Source organism: Chiloscyllium plagiosum, chromosome 12, assembly GCF_004010195.1.
Source record: "Chiloscyllium plagiosum isolate BGI_BamShark_2017 chromosome 12, ASM401019v2, whole genome shotgun sequence".
Classification (NCBI taxonomy): Eukaryota; Metazoa; Chordata; class Chondrichthyes; order Orectolobiformes; family Hemiscylliidae; genus Chiloscyllium; species Chiloscyllium plagiosum.
In genome coordinates this window covers 43,661,581-43,684,675 of record NC_057721.1, presented here as the reverse complement: position 1 = coordinate 43,684,675, position 23,095 = coordinate 43,661,581, and the positions used below count along the sequence as shown (strand labels likewise).

Genomic DNA, 23,095 nt, shown 5'->3' with positions numbered 1-23,095 from the left:
GGGAGAGTGGGCAGACAATTGACAGATTGAATACAACATGGCAAAGTGTAAGGTCACACATTTTGGTTGGAAGAATGGAGACATGGATTATTTTCTAAATAGGGAGAAAATTCAGAAATTTGAAGTGCCAAGGGACTTGGAAGTCCTAGTCTAGGATTCTCTTAAGGTAAACTTGCAGGTTGAGTTGGTAGTTAGGAAGACAAATACAATTTTGAGAGGACTAGAATATAAAAGCCGGGCTGTCTTTCTGAGGTTTGTCAGGGTCTGGTTAGATCATATTTAGAATATTGTGAGCAATATTGGGCCCCATATGTGAGGAAGGATGTATTGGTTCTGGAGCAGATCCAGAGGAGGGTCATAAGAATGATCCCAGGAATGAAAGGCTTAACATATAAAGAACGTTTGAGGATCTGGGTCTACACTCTATGGAATTTAGAAGGATGAGGGGGGGATCTAATTGAAACATACAGAATACTGAATGTCTAAACAGAATGGACAAAGGGAAGATCTTTCTATTAACAGGAGAGACTAGGACCCAAGGGCAGAGCCTTACAGAGTAAAGGGAAGACCCTTTAGAACAGAGATGAGGAGAAAAGTCTTCAGCCAGAGAGTAGTGAATCTATGAAATGCATTGCCACAGAAGGCTGTGGAGGCCAGGTCATTGATTATATTTAAGTCAGAGATAAATAAGTTCTTGATTGTCAAAGGGATCAAAGGTCAAGGAGAGCAAGCAGGAAAATGGGATCAAAAAACCTATCAGCCATGATTGAGTCTGCTCTGCCATTCAATGAACCAAATGGCCTAATGTCTGCTCCTATGTCTTGTAGTCTACTAATGTCCTTTAGGGAAGGAAATCTGGCCTACATGTGACTCCAGATCTACAGCAATGTGAATGATTCTTAACGGCCCTGGGATCATTTGGGGATGGAGAATAAATACTGGCCCACAGTCCATTACTAAGTTTTAAAACAAAGGTTTTGCCTCATCTCAAGGAAAATATAATTAAACCTCAACAAACTAATTCCTGGGAATGAGGAATTGCTCTGTGAGGAAATATTAAATAGACTGGATCTTTATTTGGAGTTTAAATGAAAAAATAAATGATCACATTTATACCAGATACAAAAGTTTTTCTGAGGGTTGACAGGGTGGGTGCAGGGTGTTTCTGCTGGCTGAAGGGTTTGGAACCAGGGACAAAGTTTCAGAATAAAGTTTGAGCCATTTTTAAGACTGAGATGAGGATGAATTTCTTCAGTCCCGGAGGGCTTTGGAAATTCAATCATTCAGTATGCTCTTCAAGATCAACAAATATCTAGCTATTAAAACATCAAGGACTATGGAGATAGTGCAGGAAAATACGTTGAGATGAAAGATCAGCTATGATCTCATTGAATGGCTGAGTGGACTCAAGGAGTTTAATGATCTACTGCTGCTGTTTTTTTTTTATCTTCTTAAGGATTCTAGGAAGTATGTTCCAAATGGTTAATTGTGAAATTTCATCCAGAGGGTTTGGGAAGTGAGTTGAAAGCAAGTATATAACAAAGTATTGGATTGCTCGGCAGGTAGGATACAGGGTTCTAGTCAGTTGCATAGATTGAATGGGATGAAGTCAGGGAAGATATAAAAATGAGGATTTTAAATTTAATATGTATGGGGAGGGGTGGAGAGCTGATTTTGATCAGTAAAGAAAAGAGTTTTAACTGAATGAGTTAAAGAATGTTACAGAATGAATGGAACAGAATTTTCTTAAAATTGGAGTTTTTGAAGGCTGAACTTTGAGAAAAGAGTAATTGAGACCGGTGGTGACAACACTTAAAAATGAAATAAAAATAAAAATTTTAGACCAGTTTTGAGATGTTATAAAGATGGAAATGGTTTGTCATTCTGAGGGAGAGGATATGGTCTCTGAAGCTAAATTTGGCAATGAAACTGTGAATATAATTTACTTGAATAATGTGTAGGTGTGGCTGCCACAAGCATTTGGGGTCACATTTACAAGAAATTAATAATACTTTACTACCTTAAGTTAGACACGGTTCAGCAGCATGTCAGCTGCTGTGATAGTGAGCCATGAGCAGAGCATGTCTTTGATAAATGTTGCTATTGCAAATGATCTCCGCCTCCATTTGCTTTGGAGCATTCTTGGTTTGGGGTGCTATCCATGGCTGGGATCAGCACAGGGATTCTGTCTCGAGTATTTCTGCTTCCCCCCCACCCCAACCCCAACCTGGCAGATGTACAGTAGCTCTTCTGAGTGCATGTGAGTTGGGCTACAGAGTCTTCTGGGGAATTTTGGGGAAATTTCATAACGCTAACGTGAAAGAGCAAAGACTGTTGCTCATATACTAATTCAATTTGGTGACATGCAAGACAATGCTTTTTGAGTAAAATGGGTTTTTTCCACAGCTTTTTAGAGGTGGGACAAATGTTTTCTAAATGCACAACTGAGCATATTGTTTACAGAAGGGGAAAATCCAAGTTGTTAATGCTTGTGTTTTGGGGGAACTTAGTCTGCCCTGATGTACTTGAGGTCTGGAGCAGATCTTCAGTTCTCTGGATTGTAGGTGTTGAAGAGGATGGAACAAAATGTCCTTCCATAACACAATAAATAGGAGCAGACCTAGACCACATGGTCTGTTCAATCAGCTTCACCATTCTGTACATTCGTAGCTGATTTTGGATTGCCGATCTGAGCCAGCCTTAAATGCATTTAGCCATGCGGTATCCATCTCCTTCTCACACAAAGAATTCCAAAGATTAACAGTGCTTTAACTGAAACAGTTTCCCCACTTAAGGTCCTCAATGATCAGCCCCATATCCTGAGTTGTACAACTGTGTTTTAGATTCCCAGACCAGCAGAAGCATTCTGTGTCAACCCTATCGAGCATTTTGTTTGTCTCAATGAGGTCACCTCTCGATCTTCTAACCTCCAGAGATCATTGGCATAAATGTATTGCAAAAAAATACATTTTTCGTAAATTATCTAAAATATATTACAAAACAGTTTGCTTCAGATATGGTGGAAAATACTGTAAAACCATGTTCCGCATTTGAGTGTTTACAATGTCATCCCTCTCTGACTTGCATTGTTCCCAATGGACTAAGCAAAAAGCTGTATACAATGCTCAATCAAGGCAGAGGAGAGGGAGCAGCTTTGCCTGACTCTACGTTTCATCAGGCAGCTTTCTGATTCTCTCCCATTGATTTAATATTTCTCTATTGATGTTTCTGTCGAACAGTCAGACCCAATTGCAGAGTCCTCCCTGAAGCCCGTTTTGGAGAGCACATCCCTCATGTAGGTGTGTGATATCCTGTCAAAGGCCAGGCTGCTGAGGCAGATGTCGAATTGCTCCCCACTATTGATTTTTAAGGGGAAGCCTCACTGTCTTAAGACGTTAGCTTGAGTTCTCTATTGCTTTTGGCTCCAGCAACCAGTAGAAAATTTCTCCATTTAACTGAAAGCAAAACCAAAACCCTTTTGACTCTGTGTGTGAGCCTGACCCCACCCTGTTTTGTCTCTTTTTTTAAAAAAAACATACCCAGGCAGAATTCCAAGTTGTTTACCAACTGCTTGGCTGAAGAAGACATTGCACCACCACTGGTACAACACCACTCTGCAGGAGAAACAAGATAAAGCACATCTCTTAAAGGTCCAATACCTTCATCGATACCTGGAGTGACACATTCTTGCCCTTTCAGCCTGCTGAGTCAACCTCCCTTGGCCAGATTTGTTTTGATTTACTTTTTGTTACGTGTACCCAAGTACAATGAAAAGATTTGTTTGCAAACAGTACACGTAGACAATAGAAAACAAGGACAGACAGATATAAGGTGAAAAATAAGCTTGGGCAGCGTAAGGCATACAAGGTTCCAACTCTCAGGATGTGTGCTAGACAAGATGAACATTAACAAGGTCAGGGTTATTTCAAGTTAGAAAGTCTATTCATCTGTGTAATAATGGCAGGGAAGAAGCTGTTCTTGAACCTGCTGGTGGATGTGTTCAAGCTTCTGTATTTTCTCCCTGATGGAAGCGGTTGTAGGAGAGCATTACTGGGGTGGGATGGGTCTTTGATGATGTTAGCAGCCTTTCTGCAGCAACATGAGATGTAAATGGAGTCCATGGATGGGAGATTGGCTTCCATGAAGCTCTGGGCTGTGCACACCACCTTCTGTAGTTTCTTATGGTCCTGGGCGGAGCAGTTGCCATACCAGGCCATCATGCACCTGGACAGTATGCTTTCTGTGGTTCATCTGTAAAAGTTGGTGAGAGTCCTTATGAAGATGCCAAATTTCCTGAGGAAGGAGAGGTTGTTATGCTTTCTTGACTGTTGCATCTATCTGGGAAGTCCAGGACAGGTGGTCAGCAATCATCATTCCAAGGAACTTGATGCTCTCAGCTTAGCTGGCCCTTTGAACCCACATCTGTTACACTCCATCCTCCCTTCTCCATTTACCTATCTTAAAGTACTGCCACCCAATGTCAATCATGGCCTGGCATAGATAAATACACTCTAAAGAGGAGAAAGCAGTAGCTATGCATTCAAATCCAGAAACATGACCATGCCTGCTACCACACCACATCTGTGCAGTCGTGAATATGAAAACAGTAATTGCACACTTGCATGGAACCTTCACTCTTGTGAGCAGGTCTTTTAATGAGTATGCTGTTGAGCTGCCTTTTAAAATTCCCAAAACTTATTTGCAGACTTTTGTCCTGTCATCAAGCAGCTAATATTCCCCTTCCTGCAGTGTCTTTCACTCCTACAGGATGGCACAGAACTCTGTCCAGTATTCCAGGTCGGGTCTTGCCAAATCCCTGTACAGTTGTATCCAAACTGTTTTTTTCCTCTCTGTGCCCCACTCTCCTGTCTGTTTTACTTTAAAATGTCCTGGACTTGTCATGTACAAGTGGTATCAGTTGTTGGTTAGTGCTGATTTGTAGGTCCTTAAAGATTATTTGTGGAAAATTAATTGCAATTTGAAACTATAACTCAGTTTCTTTCTTGGTCTGTGAAGTGACTTAGATGCTAAATTGAGGATAATATTTAAAAATGGAAGCCATTTGGAATGGAAGCTAATTATGCTAATTCTATCTGTCTCAGGGGTCATGTGCGTAGGGAATAGACAGAGACAAAACAGCAATTTTAGATGGTGGAAGCCCTTATATCCATTCTCTATCTAAATGCATATAATTCAAACTTAGCAATTGTGAATGACATGAACTTGAATGAAATTATTAAAAATTATTTTTTCTGTGGTACACTAGTTTGAGACTCTCTGGAATAGAGTTAAATTGAATAACCATATTTTAAACTTGCATTGATCTTAGACCTGATAAAAGAGAGAACATGTTTATTCTTTAACTGTAAATGTTGCAAAATGGCATAGTCCCTTCTCACTCATCTACATGTGTTTTCTGGGAATGTCTTTGTAGACATTGAATAAATTAACATCAAATCATGTCATAATTCTAGGTGCTGAGTAACATCAAGCTTTTAACTTGTTTTCAGGAAAATAATACAATAAAATACCAAGCCTATGCCGATTCCTAATCCTTATTTAGATCTGCAACTGATTGTTCATTATCAGTTTCTATCTCTCTGTTTGCCTCGCGTTCTATCAAGATACACATTAAATGTTACTAACATGCCTGCCTCCACCATCTCCACTGAAAATGCGTTCCAAGCACCCACCACTCTCTGTGTGAAAAGTTGTCCCTGACTTCTCCCCTAAACTTTCCCCCTCACACCTTGAACCTATGCCCTGTTGTAGTTGACCTTTCCACCCTAGAAAAAAGCTTCTGACTATTACACCCTATTTATGCCTCTCATAGTTTTGTAGACTTCTGGCAGATCGTCCCTCAGCCTCCATCTTTCCAGGGAAAACAATCAGAGTTTATCCAACTTCTCCTCCTAACTAAAACCATCCAGACCAGGCAGCATCCTGGTAAACCTTCTCCAAAGCATTCATGTTCTTTTAGTAGTGTGGTGACCAGAACTGCGCACAGTATTCCAAATGTGGTCTGACTACAGTTTTGTACAGGTGTAATGTAACTTGCTAACTTTTATATTGGATGCCCCAACTTTTGTATTGAATGCCCTGACCAATAAAGACAAGCGTGCTATATACCCCCTTCACTACCTTATCCGCTTGTGTTGCCACTTTTAGCGATCTGTAGACCTGGACACCCAGATTTTTCTGTATGTTAGTGCTCCTAATTGCACTGCCATTTAGTGTAAAATTCACGCCTGAATTTGATCTTCCAAAATGCACCACCTCACATTTGTCCAGATTAAACTCCATCTGCCATTTCTCTGCCCAGATCTGCAATCCATCTATATCCCACTGTATCCTTTGACAGTTCCCATCATGATCTGCAACTCTGCAAATTTTGGTGTCATCCACAAACTTTCTAATCAGACTGCCTGCATTTTCCTCCAAATTATTTCTATAGATTACAAACATCAAAGGTCTCAGCACTGATCCCTGTAGAACACAGTAGTTACTTATCTCCATTCCAAAAAGTACTCTTCCACCACTACTGTCTTCTATGACTAAGCCAGTTTTGTGTCCATCTAGCCGGCGCATCATGGATCTCATGAGGTTCTATCTTCTGTACCAGCCTGCCATGAGATACCTTTTCAAATGCATCATTAAAGTCCATGCAGACAACATCCACTGTCCTTGTTTCGTCAATCATTCATGTCACCTCAAAAAAAAACGCAATCAAGCTGATGAGGCGTGACCTTCCCTGCTCAAATCCATGCTGTCTATCACTAACCCCAGACTAGTCACTTTCCAATGTGAATAAATCCTATCTCTCAGTATCTTCTCCAACAGCTTCCCACCATTACAGGCTCACCGGCCTATAATTACCTGGATTATCTCGGTTTCCTTTCTTAAATGAAGGAAAAATATTGGCCATTCTGCAGTCCTCTGGACCTTGTCTAAGGCCAAAGAGGATGCAACAGCCCCAGCTTTTTCCTCCCTTGCCTATCCCTAACCTCCTTTCCCTAACCTCTGAATCCCTCATGTCCCTCTCTTTGGTAAATAGTGAAGTATACTCATTAAGGACCTCACCCACTTCCTCTGGCTCCACACATAAATCCTTTATCCTTGAGTGAGCCTACTCTTTCACTAGCTATCCCTTTGCTCCTAATATGTGTATAAAATAGCTTGGGATTCTCTCTAACACTGGCTAAGGATATTTCATAGTCCCTTTTAGCCCTCTTAACTCCCCACGTGAGCTCTTTCCTTCTTTCTCTATATTCTTCAAGGGCATTTGTCTGTTTTTAGTTGCCCAGACATTAGGTAAGCTTTTTTTTTTAGTAAACAGATTTCCACTATTATCCAAAGTTCTCAAATCCTGCCATTCCTGTTTAGTGACTACTTGTTTTTATAAATGCATTTTTTAATATATTATTTCACATTTTCTTTTCTTTACCAGTTTCTAAATGTGGCACATTGGATGTTGAAATCATCTATGGACTCTTGAATCATTCTATATCTCTCCCTTTGTCAAAACCCACTGATGTATCTGAAATTGTGTTCAAGCTCAATAACCACAAAGTATTTGAATGGGAAAACGAGGAGACAAATTATTTCGGCTCATTTTCGCAGAAGTTTAATTATACAGACGAAAGTGTTTTGATACCGAGATTACAGAAGGAGGATACTGGAAATTACACAGTAGATTTCATATTTTCTGATGGAACGATTAGGAAAGACAAATTCTTCCTGAAAGTACTTGGTAAGTGTTACAATTGTCTATTACTTGCTGCATCTAGTACAAACATCCTAATTAAGATATTTGGAGAAACTTGTTGCACTCCTAAAAATAGGATTCTCGGACATCTGAGTAACTAACTATTGCTGCTGTGCCTGAGAATAACTGAGGCAGGCCCATATGTTTCTTACACTTGGTAAGTACCACTTCTTCCTCAAATTCAGTTGAATCAGCAAATTACATGTTTTTTTGGCACGACCACTGCCCAATCAGTCACTATGGCTCCTAGACTTCTTTTCGTGACTGGGAAATTGTTAGCCTTTTATTACTTGGCATGTCCCTCCTTCCCCCAGAAGAAGAGAGTACACTTTCCCTGTTGACTCTTATCAAAATCTTTCATGTACTAAAAGCCTCTTTGAAATTCTGGTTGATGTTACTCCAGTAAAAGTAGTCCCAGAATCTGAAGTGCCTCCTTTTATAATACTTTCCCATCACTGTCTCTATCCTGGTCATAGAGTCATAGAGATGTACAGCATGGAAACAGACCTTTTGGTCCAAGTCATCCATGCTGACCAGACATCCCAACCCACTCTAGTCCCACCTGCTAGTACGTGGCCCATATCCCTCCAAACCCTTCCTATTCATGTACCCATGCAAACGCCTTATAAATGTTGGAATTGTACCTGCCTCTACCTCTTCCTCTGGCAGCTCATTCCATACATGCACCACCCTCTGTGTGAAAAAGTTGCCTCTTAGTTCTCTTTTATATCTTCCCCTCTCACCCTAAACCTATGCCCTCTAGTTCTGGACTCCCTCACCCCAAGGAAAATACTTTGTCTATTTATCCTATTCATGCCCCTCATGATTTTATAAACCTCTACAAGGTGACTTTGTCTATTTATCCTATCCATGCCCCTCATGATTTTGTAAACCTCTATAAGGTCACCCCTCAGTCTGTGACGCTCCCAGGGAAAACCGCCCCAGCCTGTTCAGCCTCTCCCTGTACCTCAAATCCTCCAACCCTGGCAACATCCCCGTAAATCTTTTCTGAACTCTCAAGTTTCACAACATCCTTCCAATAGGAAGGAGACCAGAATTGCATGCAATATTCCAACAGTGGCCTAACCAATGTCCTGTACAGCTGCAACTCCTGTACTCAATAATGTGCCATGCTATTTTATTTTTATTTTCATTTTTGCAGTAGGGCACCTGAAACTGAACATGTTATGTCAACCACGGCCGAATCATGACTTTGATTCTCTTTAATGTTATTGTTTACTCCTATATTTTATGAACAAAAGTCAGTGGATCCAGAGGTCAAACAATAAGATGAAATTCGATGATTATTCTCGGTTTGAATTTGGTATTGGCAATGATATCCTGCTGTTGACCACAGCAATCCTCAATTTAGTAGCCATTCAGCTGGACCTAGGTCTTGACTTGAGATATGATTTGGACATGACACTGTTGGATTGGGGTGGACAAAATCAAAGTCACACACCAGCAGGTTATCCTCCCAACAGGTTTATTTGAAATCACCAAACTTTCGGAGTGCTGTTCCTTCATCACGTGAAAAATGATGAAGGAGCATCGCTCTGAAAGCTTGTGATTTCAAATAGACCTCTTGGACTGCAGAGATGAGATAACGAGAAACCAGAGAAAATATATTCCTGTTTTGGGTGAAAGGGAAGGCTAATAGGTATAGGGAATGCTGGATGACTAAAGAAATTGAGGGTTTGGTTAAGAAAAAGAAGGAAGCATATGTAAGGTATAGACAGGATAGATTGAGTGAATCCTTAGAGTATAAGGGCAGTAGGAGTATACTTAAGAGGGAAATCAAGAGGTCAAAAAGGGGACATGAGAATCCAAAGGGTTTTTACAAATACATTAAGAACAAAAGGGTAACTCGGGAGGGAATCGGGTCCCTCAAAGATCAGCAAGGCAGCCTTTGTATGGAGCCACAGAAAATGGGGGAGATACTAAAAGAACATTTTGCATCAGTAGTTACTGTGGAGAAGGACAAGGAAGGTATAGAATGTAGGGAAATAGATGGTGACACCTTGCAAAATGTCCATATTACAGAGGAGGAAGTGCTGGATGTCTTGAAACTCATAAAGGTGGATAAATCCCCAGGACCTGATCAGGTGTACCCTAGAACTCTGTGGGAAGCTAGGGAAGTGATTGCTGGGCCTCTTGATGAGATATTTGTATCATCGATAGTCACAGGTGAGGTGCCAGAACACTGTAGGTTGGTTAATGTGGTGCCACTGTTTAAGAAGAGTGGTAAGGACAAGCCAGTGAACTACAGACCAGTGAGCTTGACGTCGGTGGTGGGCAGGTTGTTGGAGGGAATCCTGAGGGACAGGATGTACATGTATTTGGAAAGGCAAGGACTGATCAGGGATAGTCAACATGGCTTTGTGCATGGGAAATCATGTCTCACAAACTTGATTGAGTTTTTTGAGGAAGTAACAAAGAGGATTGATGAGGGCAGAGCGGTAGATGTGATCTATATGGACTTTCAGTAAGGCGTTCAACAAGGTTCCCCATGGGAGATTGAATAGCAAGATAACATCTCATGGAATACAGGGAGAACTAGCCATTTGGATACAGAACTGGCTCAAAGGTAGAAGACAGAGGTGGTGGTGGAGGATTGTTTTTCAGATTGGAGGCCTGTGATCAGTGGTTTGCTGGGTCCACTACTTTGTCATTTATATAAATGATTTGGATGTGAGCATAAGAGTTATAGTTAGTAAGTTTGCAGATGACAGCAAAATTGGAGATGTAATGGACAGCGAAGAAGGTTGCCTCAGATTATAACGTGATCTTGATCAGATGGGCCAATGGGCTGAGGAGTGGCAGATGGAGTTCAATTCAGATAAATGTGAGGTGCTGCATTTTGGGAAAGCAAATCTTAGCAGGACTTATACACTTAATGGTAAGGTCCTAGGCAGTGTTGCTGAACAAAGAGACCTTGGAGTGCAGGTTCATAGCTTCTTGAAAGTGGAGTCGCAGGTCGATAGGATAGTGAAGAAGGCGTTTGATATGCTTTCCTTTATTGGTCAGAGTATTGAGTACAGGAGATGGGAGGTCATGTTGCGGCTATACAGGACATTGGTTAGGCCACTGTTGGAATATTGCGTACAGTTCTGGTCTCCTTCCTATCGGAAGGATGTTGTGAAACTTGCAAGGGTTCAGAAAAGATTTACAAGGATGTTACCAGGGTTGGAGGATTTGAGTGATAGGGAGAGGCTAACAGGCTGGGGCAGTTTTCCCTGGAGCATCGGAGGCTGAGGAGTGACCTTGTGGAGGTTTGCAAAATTATGAGGGACATGGATAGGATAAATAGACAAAGTCTTTTCCCTGGCGTGGGGGGAATCCAGAACTAGAGGGCATAGGTTTTGGATGAGAGGGGAAAGATATAAAAGACACCTACGGGGCAACATTTTCACGCAGAGGGTGGTGCATGTATGGAATGAGCTGCCAGAGTAAGTGGTGGAGGCTGGTACAATAGCAACATTTAAGAGGCATTTGGATGGGTATATGAATGGGAAGGGTTTGGAGGGTTATGGGCCAGTTGCTGGCAGGTGAGACTAGATTTGGGTTGGGATATCTGGCCGGCATGGATGGGTTGGACTGAAGGGTCTGTTTTCATGCTGTGCATCTCTATGACTTTATAACCTGGTGTCGTGTGACTTCTGACTTTGTCTTTAGATAGTTTTCTTCCTTTTGAAGAGTTTTTGCGAGAGGAAAAGAAGTACTACTCAGAATAAAATGGGAGCAAGAACACCCTCCCCCTCTCTCAGTTCTGTGATTAACTGATAATTAAAATTAATTCAAAAGTTGTTGCTGTGATTTCTTTTTATAGCCAAAAGGTACTTGATGCCATCTTGTCTCTCAAAAGTGTTCCAGCTACTTAAGAAAATTGCTCTTATATAACCAGTAGTGACCTCATAGATCTGTTTTTTTCCTTCAAGGTGCCATAAAAAAATACAGTTAATTCACTGCAATAAAACTAATCGAGTATCAATTTTCCAGTTAACACTTCAAAATAAAAATATGTCATCCTTACAGCAGGAATTTAGTTCAGCACAGTAGCAAATACATCCGTTGTAAACAAACTCCTAAAAGACCTTAATGGGCTGTTAATTGACAGTCACTGTATTTCTCTTTCCCAGAGGTGTCAGGATTCTGAGGCAACCTCTAAGAACACAGTATCCAAATTAACAGTCCCAATGCATCTCAGTCCCATGTCCCTGTGAAAATGCAGCATCTAGTATATCAAACCTGTCTTGGTGATATTCACTGTCTTAAGCATCTTTTTGGAATCTACTTCCATTCATTGTCTCTCCCTTCCAGAATAGTTTGCCTCATAATCCATGTCTTGTCATCTTGTTGTCTTCTATTTTTCTCTAATCTTTAGTCACTTTGATTGTTTAATAAATCTCCTACTAATGTTGTCTTCAGCTATCAATATTCTGCTCACTGAGCTCAGCTCATCCAGCTGAAGAAATGGAACTTCTGGAAAGTGAATTGGTAGAATCTCATTCCTTAATCCTTTTCTGTAGGTTAGGAAATCAAGATAGACCATCTTGGCCTCCTCAGCAGGTCTGAAGCCTCACGGATGCCATTTTTCTGCTACTTCATTTCACTCTAAGTCATATCAGGAAATAGTTAAAGATACTAGATACCACAAAGGCCATAGACTCTGAAAGCATTCTAGCATTAGATACTGAAGCAGTCCATGTCCAGCATGACCTAGATAATATTCAGGCTTTGGCTGAAAAGTGGCAAGTAAAACTTGTGCCAAGTAAATGCCAGCCATGATTTATCTCCAATAAGAGCGAATCTAATCGCCTGTTGCCATTCAATGGCATTACCATCACTGAATCCCCCACTATCAACATCCTGGGGACTACCAATGACCAAACACTGAAGTGGATTATCCATATAAATACATGAGAAGGTTAGATATTAAGAATTCCACAATGACTAACTCCCCTCCTAATTCCTCAAAGCTTATTGTCTACACAGCACAAGTCTGAATACTCCCCATTTACCTGGTTGAGTGTAGCTCCAATAACACCCAAGAGGCTTGACACCATCCAGAATTAAGCAGCTTGCTTGTTTGGCACCACAATGTAAACAGTCACTCCATCCACCACTATTTTCAGAAAGGCAGATCACCACCACCAGCTTGAGCAGCTCGGGTTGTCACTCAGCCAGCAGGAACCACATCACAAATCAATGAAAAAACAATTATTATTGTGAGGAGAGTACTTTTTGAAAGTTGTCATGACAATGTGTGGTTATTGGAGTGTAAATATTATTTGAAAGTTTACCAATGATTTTGCAGTAAGTTCTTTTCTCTACGAAGTATGAATATTTAATTGTTTTTCCTTTCTTTTAAATTGTAGAACCGCTTGCAATTCCAGAAGCTAGCTGCATTAGAAATTATTCTGTTGTTACACTCATATGTGGTCTAAATAATGAAGGTGCTGATATTACCGTTGAATGGAAGTATCATGATAATCCTGTGACCCCCAGTGACGACTTTGTCTTAACTAATGAAAACAAGTCTTTAACGATAAGCAGCCCTCATTCTTTTTCTGGAGAGTATACCTGTATTGCAAAACAACCAAAAGACAGCAGCCAAAGTGCTCCTTTGCTTTTGTCAAAATGCCTTGAAACAGAAGGTAAGATTTTACTAATAACACATTATATAATGATAGAATTCCAAAATCTGGAGATTTATTTTTGCAACAATTCATAAATGGTTTCCTTTTAATCTGGTGGCATCCACAGAAATGTTTTATGACTTTACTAACAAGTTATGTTTATATCCATCACCAGGAGAAGTCTTGGTTTTGTTCCCTTGGACTGTGTTGAAATTCATTAACTCAATTCAATTTCCTGTTCTTTTGTATGGTGGAATTTCATGTCATCGATGTGTTATCGCAACTTTAATTGTACCTACCCTATCTTCCATCTAAGAACATAGGAGCAGAAATTAACCATTCAACTCGGAGTCTGTTTGAGCAGTCAATACAATCATGAATCTTCTTTGTGTTTCAAATTCCACATTCCCATCCACCACTGTTAATCATCGATTTCCTTGCCTAACAAGAATCTTGTCTACCTCTATCTTAAAACGGTTTAATGACCCCGACTCCACTGCCTCTGAGCGGATTCCAAAGTCTCAAGAGAAAAAAAAACTCTTCATCCTACTCCCAAAAGGGCTACCCCTTGTTTGAAACTGTGATCCCTGGTTCTGAACGTACCCACAAAAGTAACCATCCTTTCGCTATCCACTTTGTCCAGATCATTTAGGATCTTGTACACTTCAATCAAGCCACCCCTTTTTTTTTCTGCAGTCTAGTTAAAAACAAGTTGGTCTATCTAGTCTTTCCTCCTAAGACAATCAGTTTATTTTTGTTGCTGTCAACTTACTGAACTTTGTTAAAAGAATGCTATGTTTGAGTTTGCCTTTTCCTTGTAGAGCTCATTACTGATTGTGTAATTTGGAGAGAGATATATTTTAGATATCTTCAGTAAAAAAATTGTGAAAAAGTGTATCTATTCAGGAGAAGCTCTTTGCCAGGGAATGGTTAAAATGTGAAACTGCTAGTACGTACATCTGAAGATCTCTTGTGGTCTTAGGAGAAAAAGCAGACTAGACAGCCACGTTGAGTGTGCACCATCATTCACAGAGGTCATGGGCTAATCTGATAACGCTAGATTCTCCTTTCGAGGCCTTTGCCTCATTACCTTTTATTCCCTCTCCATGTGGAGTAATTGGGGTAAAGTGATGAATTTAAGAAGAAGCTAGATTCATACTAGTGGTCAAAAGGAATAGCTGTGATTGAAAGATATGAGGAAAGTTGTGTGGTCAGTTTAAAGTGGTATAGTTCCAGTTAGTTAGATATATTTCTTTGCTGTTAATCCTAAGTAATAGTTGCAAGGACGAAATGAAATAATGATTAGCCAGGATATCACGTGTAATGGCTTCTCTTCCCCATTTTATATAATTAGCTCTATTTCTTTTTAAATTCATACTTGGCATTTGGGACTCATTGGGATTAATTGCCCATCCCTCATTGTCTCTTGATCTGAGTGGCTTGGTAGGGACATTTCAAAGTGTAGTTAACAGTCAGCCACATTGCCATCAGGAGTCACATGTAAGCCAGACCAATAAGGACAACAGTTTTCCCTAAAGAACATTAATTAAACTAGATAGGTTTTCACAACAATCAGTCAACAATGATTGCATGGATCATTGTCAGCTTTCTTTAATTCTACATTTTAATTGAGTTCAAATTTCACCATGGTGAGATTTGACTCATTTCCCCAAAGCAATAGGGGTTCTAGACTACAAGCCCAGTGATGTTACCACAATGTTGCCAGTTGGAATTATCAACAGCCCCTCCTAATTCTTATTACCTGAGCAACACTCTGTTTGCACACTATTAGATTGCACATTAATGTTAATGACACCAAGCTTTACTTTATCTTTTTCAAAATCTTCTCAATTGCTAATTTATCAGGTTGTTTGTCTGGCATCTAATACTGAACAAGCGGAAGCTTCCTCTAATGAAATATTATGAAGGCTGAAGCAACAGTTGCCAGTCATTATTCTAAATTTCATTCCCTCGCTACATCTTCATCCATCTTCCTAGCAATAGTCTGGGGTTAAATTAATCTCTTTGCAACTTGAGTATCACATTTGATGCAACATGAGCTCTTGACCTTTTTTAGCTCTCCAGAGCAAAGGCTGCAGAAGTCCATCTCTGTGTCATAGAGCTGTACAGCACGGAAACAGACCCGTTGGACCAACTTGTTCATGCTCACCAGATATCCTAAATTAATCGAGTTCCATTTGCCAACATTATCCCTCTAAACCCTTCCTATTCATATACCCATCCAGCTGCCTTTTAAATGCTGTAATTGTACCAGCCTCCTCCACTTCCTCTGGCAGCTTATTCCATACACGTATCACCCTCTGCATGAAAAAAAGTTGTCCCTTAGATCCCTTTTTAAATCCTTCCCCTCTCACCCTAAACCTATACCCTCTGGTTTTGAACTTCCCCATCGCAAGGAAAAGATTTGTCTACTTACCCTATCCACTCCCCTCATGATTTTATAAACCTCTGTAAGGTCACCCCTCTAATGCTCGAGGGAAAATAGTCCCAACCTCTTCAGCGTCTCCCTATAGCTCAAACCTTCCAACCTTGGCAACATCCTTGTACATCTCTACTGAACCCTTTCAAGTTTCACAAAATCCTTCCTCTAGCAAGGAGTCCAGAATAGCACACAATATTCCAAAAGTGGCCTAACCAATGTCCTGTACAGCCGCATTATGAAGTCCCAACTCCTATACTCAATGCAGTGACCAATAAAGGCCAGCATACCAAATGTCATTTTTGCTATCCTGTCCATCTGTGACTCCATTTTCAAGGAACTATGAACCTGCACTCAGAGGTCTCTTTGTTCAGCAACACTCCCCATTGCTTAACTTTTGCCTGTGTCTAGGTTTAATTTCTGAAATCCTTTTTCCTGCCTTACACTATTCCAGTGTACCCCTGAGAGGTTTTTCACATTCTGCCATCAGTAAACTTGTTACTCAGAATAAATCTGTAATGTTCAAAACATTGCTGCCTTGTCATAGCTTGCGTTAGGTCACATTCATCATTCATTTCTGTGAGGAGACATCGGCTCCTGGTCAAGCAATGGGTTGATTTTGAAATTCTCATCTTTGTTTTGCCCCCGAATGACTTCACCTAACCCTGTCGTGGCCCCCAACCCTGCAGCCCTCCAAGATATCTGTGCTCCCTCACTGCTGGCCTCTTGAGTATTACTGATTTAAATCGCTCAACCATTGTACTGTCAAACAAATGAAATAGAACTGTAATTTCTGACACATGGTACCTATTTTTCTATCCTCATGATAAACGAATATAATTTGAATGGTCCCATTTTGCAAAGGGACTGAGGAAATGAATAATCTAAAGATAATGCAAGTGTACATAGGATTTTACTCAGCCATCTCTGAAAATGTGACACAATTTAAACCTGCTGAGGACTGTCTTACTTCACATTAATCACAAATAAAACAACCAAAATTAATTTTAAATTTTGATCTAATTAGAACATGTATTCTTTACCATTGTGGGATAGATCTCTGCAAGAAGAACGTTCCCCAAACCTGACCCACTTGATTTACAACCAGACGATGGAGTACAGTGTTCACAATGCTAATTCAAAAGGAATATTAGTGGAAGTCGGTTTTACACTATAGCAGTGCAGATTAGAATGTGTCTTCAGCAAAAAGATGCTAATATAACTATAGCATAAAGCTTCAGTGCATCAAGTCTACCATAGTATACAAATTAGGCACTATATACCTGTTTAAATTCATTGATTTCAAAATTCCTGCCTGATAAAAGAGGCTTCAATTGACGAGAACATAAAAAGCAAGATAAAACGTCTACCACCTGTGAAAGGTTTGTGTTTGTAAAAATGAGGACTCTCGCTCAGTTTCATATCTCAATCTTAATAAAAACAGGAGACTACTCTATAAATGTTTAATTGGTTTCCAGTTGCAGAAATCAAATCTCATGCATTAGTGCCTATCATCTCTACATTACTTCAATGTGATGAGGGAATGGCAGCATGAAATTTGAACAGCTAGGGCTAACCTTTGTTAACCTGTAACCAATGCCAAACATCAGGCATATATGATGAAATTCCAGGAAATCAATAATCAGTAGGATGAAAGTAAAAAAACAACCTAAGGAGCTTCAGAGGAGCATGATGAAACAAAATTGGATCGTGAACCACATAGTGGGATTTCAAGATATGTGGTGTAAAACTTAGTCATAAAGGTAGACTTTAAGAAGTGTTGAAAGAGGGAAGTGTTAGAGAGTTGAATATTTAAGAAAGGAATTTCAGAGTTAGGTGCCTAAGTAACTCAAGATACCAGCACTACTACTGGAGTGATCATTGGGGATGATCAAAGAAGCTAAATTTCACGTGGCAAGCTTAGCAGTGAGAGACGGGGAAAGTCTGCGGGGATGTGAGACCCATGGAGGAACTTGAAAGTGAGGATAATTTCAAAATTAAGCAATGAGGGCATTTATCATGCAACAGGACAAGAGGGATATATCGTTGAAGATGCTGGGAGGGGCTGCCTTGGCAAAAGTATGTATTGTAGATGGTCCAGGAGTGTAATGAACACTTTAACAGCTGGGGGAGTTTTGAGCCTTCCCAGTACAGATAGAATTCAGTGGCAGCAATCGATCCTTGTCCAGCTGTGTTTTATATGGCGAGCACATTTGATCCTGGGTCTATAGGTCAGTGACATGGGGTGTGAATCATCTTTGGACGTGTCAGTGCACTGGTCACTAAGACAGAGCAGGAAATGAATTTAAAGGAATGGCATTTAGAGAATGGGTGTGCAGTTGTCCTTTGCCCAAGGTAATTATTTTTTAAAAAGGAGTAAAAATCAGTCTCAGTATGATGCCCAAATCTCTGATACTAAAGTCAATGACAAAGAGCTTTTCAGAGTGGCCTGGGAACCAAATTTGTATCCATTGGGCGTCGCATGGATTAGGGCTTTCTTCAGTGTATAATGCCATGAGGTCCAAATGTCCGCTGTTAATGCCATCAGAAGGTACAGACCAATCATGCTGCAGAATTTGTTAATCTTACCCTGAAAAACTGGTCTTTAATTGTGTTTCTCCTTTTTTTTTAGAAAATGGTCGTAAACATTATTGTCTGATATTTTCCGTATTGAGTTTGGTTGCTGTCATCTTGTCCTTGCTGTTCGTACAGAAACGTAGGTATCCAGCCCTCACTGCCATAACCAAAGGCAATTACTGACGAAACTAATCCTCTTAAATGTTTTGCCTTTGACTCAGCTTCATATCTATTTACATATTAAGTGTTTTGTATCTGGACACACTCCTGTAGGGAACTCTGTTCTATAATCATGTGTTACTTTGCGAAAACTACCCATTTAACCTCATCACCTTGTAATTGTACCTTCCACCAGTGGTGATAGGTAGTTTTAACTCCTAGTTCCAGAGGCAATGCTGCAGAAAAAATATGCTTCTGCTGATAAAATGAACTACTAACCTACATTTCTTGTTTTATGGTTATTACATGAAGGTATGCACATTGTTATGCAGAATTTAAAATGGGAATCTTGAGTTGGATCTTTTTGTTCTTGTCCAGCTTCAGCTTCTGGCTACGCTTTGTCTTGGATGTTCCAGTATAATGGCATGGGGTATCAGTAACCCATGGAAATGCCATGAGCATATTGACAATTGAGACTTAGTGGATACTCCAAGTGAAGAGGGGTGAAACGATGCTGGGACTTGGATATCACTCAATGCCCATCTTGAAGTCATCCATTGTGTTTTTTTTTGCATTTCCAGTGTTATGCACCAGGCCAGACTCCCTCAAAACATTTCAAGGAAGTAGCCCAGGCCCTAACTTTGTGAGTTGTTTTAAGCAGGTGTAACATGGATGTTCCAGGAGAGATGCAGCTGTCAAACCACTTAGTTTTAAACAAAACAGAATTTATTTATAAGATTATGGAATGAAACACAAACAAGAACAAAGTACCGAATAACTTAACCTATCCGAAAACCCAACAGCTTATTTCAACTTTAATGATGCTGTTCCAAAAATTTGCAACAATTCCCATAAACGCCCCCTTGACCCAAAAGGTAAAATCAAACACAAGGTCTTACAGGAGAGAGAGTAGCATGGAATACACTCTTTCCATTATGCTGCTACTTGGATCAGCAGGCTCAAACTGAACTGACTGCTTTCAGCCAACAGCCAGACTGCTTTAAAAAAAATGTACCAAACCAGAGAAAAGCTGAGTTGGGAGAACTGGCCACTCCCCTTTCATTGCTTTCAGGTTTAAGGAAAGCTTATACATTCTCAAGATCAACACCAGATATTTCGGAGTCTGTGTCTTTACGATCTTTTTAAAAAAAACCCAAGGACAACCTAACCTTGTTAACGGAGCAGCTTCATCACTCCAATATAAACCGAATTACAGAATTTATAATGGAAACTGTCTTGTTGAACTGTGTAAAAATCTGCACCTCTAGTGGAAGTACCGATGTATCACACTATGACAAACCTGGGCAGTTTTCATTATAAAAGAGGTGCACTGGGAATTTAAAGTGGAAAAGGCTGACGGGAAATACATGAACAGTATTAATAGTTATACGAAGTACAATAAATGTTCCTAGTGACTCTTTTTTTGTTTCGAATGAGAAGCAGTCAGTGTGAAGTATGTGGAATTTTCAGAAAGCCCATGCTGCTCATCAGTTGGTGCCACATTTCATCCTTTCTTCTCTTTCTTTCTAACTACGTCCACAACACATACACACAATGGAAGGGGAATATTTTGGGGGGAAAATATCTGAAAAAGGGACCATTGTTGAGCCATATATTGCTGTAGAAAATTGATAGCTTTGGACCACCCATCAGCCTGTACTACTTCCAATTATCCCAGGTTTCTTGTGGTTCTTCAGATATGCCAATTTTGTTACAAATCTGATTTCTGTCTTGGATAGCATAAAGAATTAAGGCACACAAAAGCTTCTAAAACACTAATGCATCATAACCCTTTCAATTGTTAACAGTAATTATAAATATTCTCCCTGTTCCCTCCATCAGGTTTATTTTAATAGCTGTTTTTTAAAAATAAATTGCATACCAAAACAGTCCAGAATGGATTATAGCTTCCTCTTGGTAATTGCTACCACCTTTCTTTTGAGATTATCTTATGGAAAAGCCTGAATCAGATACTCTGAAGTGTGGAATTAGAATTTAAATATAAAGTATTTATGAAAGAATTGTGGGGCTTTTCAATTATGTATTGTGGAATCAACTGAAACCTTGTATTCTTCACAATCATCTGTTGCAGTATAGTTATTGTTGTAATATTAGGGAAACATGGCATCAATTTGCATACAGCAAGTCCCACAAATAGCAGCAAAATACCACATATTGTAAAATGCTGAGTGAGGAATAAATGATGGCTAGGGTACCAGACAAGTTCCCCTGCCTATAATTTGTATAATATATGAAATCTACTAAGTAGGTTCTTTCTTAAGACAACACCGAGAAGCTTAATTCCTGTTTTATTCACAAAACAAGGTCCAGGCAGAAATGTTGCTCACTCCTTTTTAACCAAAGTAAATAAACCAACTTGCGTCTGTTCAAGTCTCCTCTGCAATATTGGTTTTCCTCAAGACAGTCAGCCTCAGCTTTGTTCAGGAGAAATAGGTCTATATGCAGCTTGAAATAAAATCTTCAGAAATAAACATTTCCTAAAGATACTTACTGAATGTGGAATCATGGAACAGGAAGGTTCCTCCTGAAATAAAATTGAAGGTACTTCTAAGTACTGTTGGCCCATTCCTCCTCACTGCTCTCACACACAGCCTAAACGCTGAGTACTACCAATAACCCACCCCATCCAGACAATGTCCGATTATTGCTTTTCTTGCCCATTTCGAGTTAGGCTTGATGAGGTGGAAGTGAGCAACAACTGAATGCCTTTCATGGCCATTTGAAAGATAGTTGAGAATGAGCCAGAGTAGCATGTTGTTGTTCAGATTAAATGAAGGCAACAAGTTCCTTCTCTAATGTATGCACTTTTTTCAGGACCATTTGGTTGTTTTTTTTTAATCACCATTCATGTTACAGATTTATTTATTTAATTAAATTTAAACTGTCCAACTGGCATGGTAGGACTTAAACCTATGTCTCTGATTCCCTAGTTCAGGTTTCTAGATTGTTCGTCTAATAACAATCACTAAACTGTTGTTGAGAATAGAAATGCATCGAAAAGACATTTACTGTTAAATGATTTGACTTAAGCATGGCATAAATATTTAAAGAGAGATCCTTTGGACATAAGTGTTTATATCGGTCTTGACTATCAATGATTCTCATTTACAAATTGCTAAAGAATGTTTATTTGAATCATCTAATCATAAAGGTACTCTGTAAGAGAATCCAATAACTCCAGAATTTAGCTGAACCCACTGGTCTTTAGAACTACTTTCACAAGCTAGCTGCACAGTTTTGTCCAGCTGCTGTTGGAACTTCCTCCTTAACAAGTATACTGAACTAATGGCCTTTTCAGTAGCACTGCTTAACATGGATCCTGATTCAACTCTCCATCTCACTGTCGCACTTTCTGACTGCCTGACGTTTTGAGTAAATGATTGAAAACCTTGCAACAAAGCCCATCCATGTTTCTAGGCAATATTGGAGGTGACTGATACTTTCTTTGGATCAGTCAAATGCACAAAAAAATGGTTTTCATCACAGGTTATTATGATAAAGACCCTGAAAACTTATATATTGTTACAAACATTCATAGAATTATAATTATCAACCCATTGTTTCAAAATGAATGAACAAACTGTAATAACTCAGGAAGCCTGACTGGAAAGGAACACCATTTATTGGTGAACACCAAAATTGATTCAACACTCATGGCATACAAAGGCTAGTCCCAGCCCAGGACTGACAGTTCTGTAGACTCATCCCTCGATCTGTTTTATCTCTTCTTGTTTATCCAAAAGTGTTATTGCACATAAATGAATTATTTTTCCTCCTCACTAATCAAATTGGTATATTTCCCTCGCTATTAACCACAAGCTGTAAATCATCCATGTTTTCAATTAAATAATTTATGTGTAAAGCCTGTTAAGGGCAATGCAAACCATCAAAGGTGAGGGAGAGATGGTGAGTCTGCTTTATTTTTTTCACTGTTTAATCAATCTGTCCAGAGATGTTATCACACACCTCTGGAGCAAGTAGGACTTGAATCCACACTTTCTGGTTCAGAGGTAGGGATACTATCATTTTGAAACGAGGGCCCTTTGAGTGTGCTTTTTTCCCCCCTATTTTTGAAGGAAAAGTTTATTTATTTAACCTATTTTTCCAATCAACCTGTCGGAGATATTGTTAACTCCTCTGGAGCAGGTAGGCCTCCCAGTCCAGGGGTAGGTAGTTCCAGCTAGGCAGTTACCAAGGGAACTCATACCCTATGAGCTCCACAGGGAGAATAATTAGTGATAGCCCCTAAATGACCCATGGGAAATCACTTGCATCTTTTAGCAAACAGGCAGAGATCTGACATGCTGGAGTTGAACAGTACAGTCAAGTAAATGTGATGCATCATCACAGAAATGGACAGCTAAATCATTCCATTATTTCTCAGTGCAAATCATATCCATAAATCCAAATTTATAACTGAAGGAAAAATGTAAACCTATGAAATTATATTTATGTTCCAGACATTGGATAAGACTCCTGTCAAATATGAAATTA

At 39.7% G+C, this 23,095-nt stretch overlaps 1 protein-coding gene across 1 annotated transcript in view; it reads left to right on the top strand.

Moving 5' to 3' along the window:
• The window catches only part of LOC122555503 (CD48 antigen-like), a 46,423-nt gene that overhangs the window by 15,270 nt on the left and 8,058 nt on the right, over positions 1-23,095 (top strand). The window contains exons 2-4 of the mRNA XM_043701528.1: positions 7,448-7,750; positions 13,144-13,422; positions 18,477-18,560. Of these exons, the coding sequence (XP_043557463.1) occupies positions 7,448-7,750; positions 13,144-13,422; positions 18,477-18,560 (666 nt within the window). The remainder of the gene's footprint in view (positions 1-7,447; positions 7,751-13,143; positions 13,423-18,476; positions 18,561-23,095) is intronic.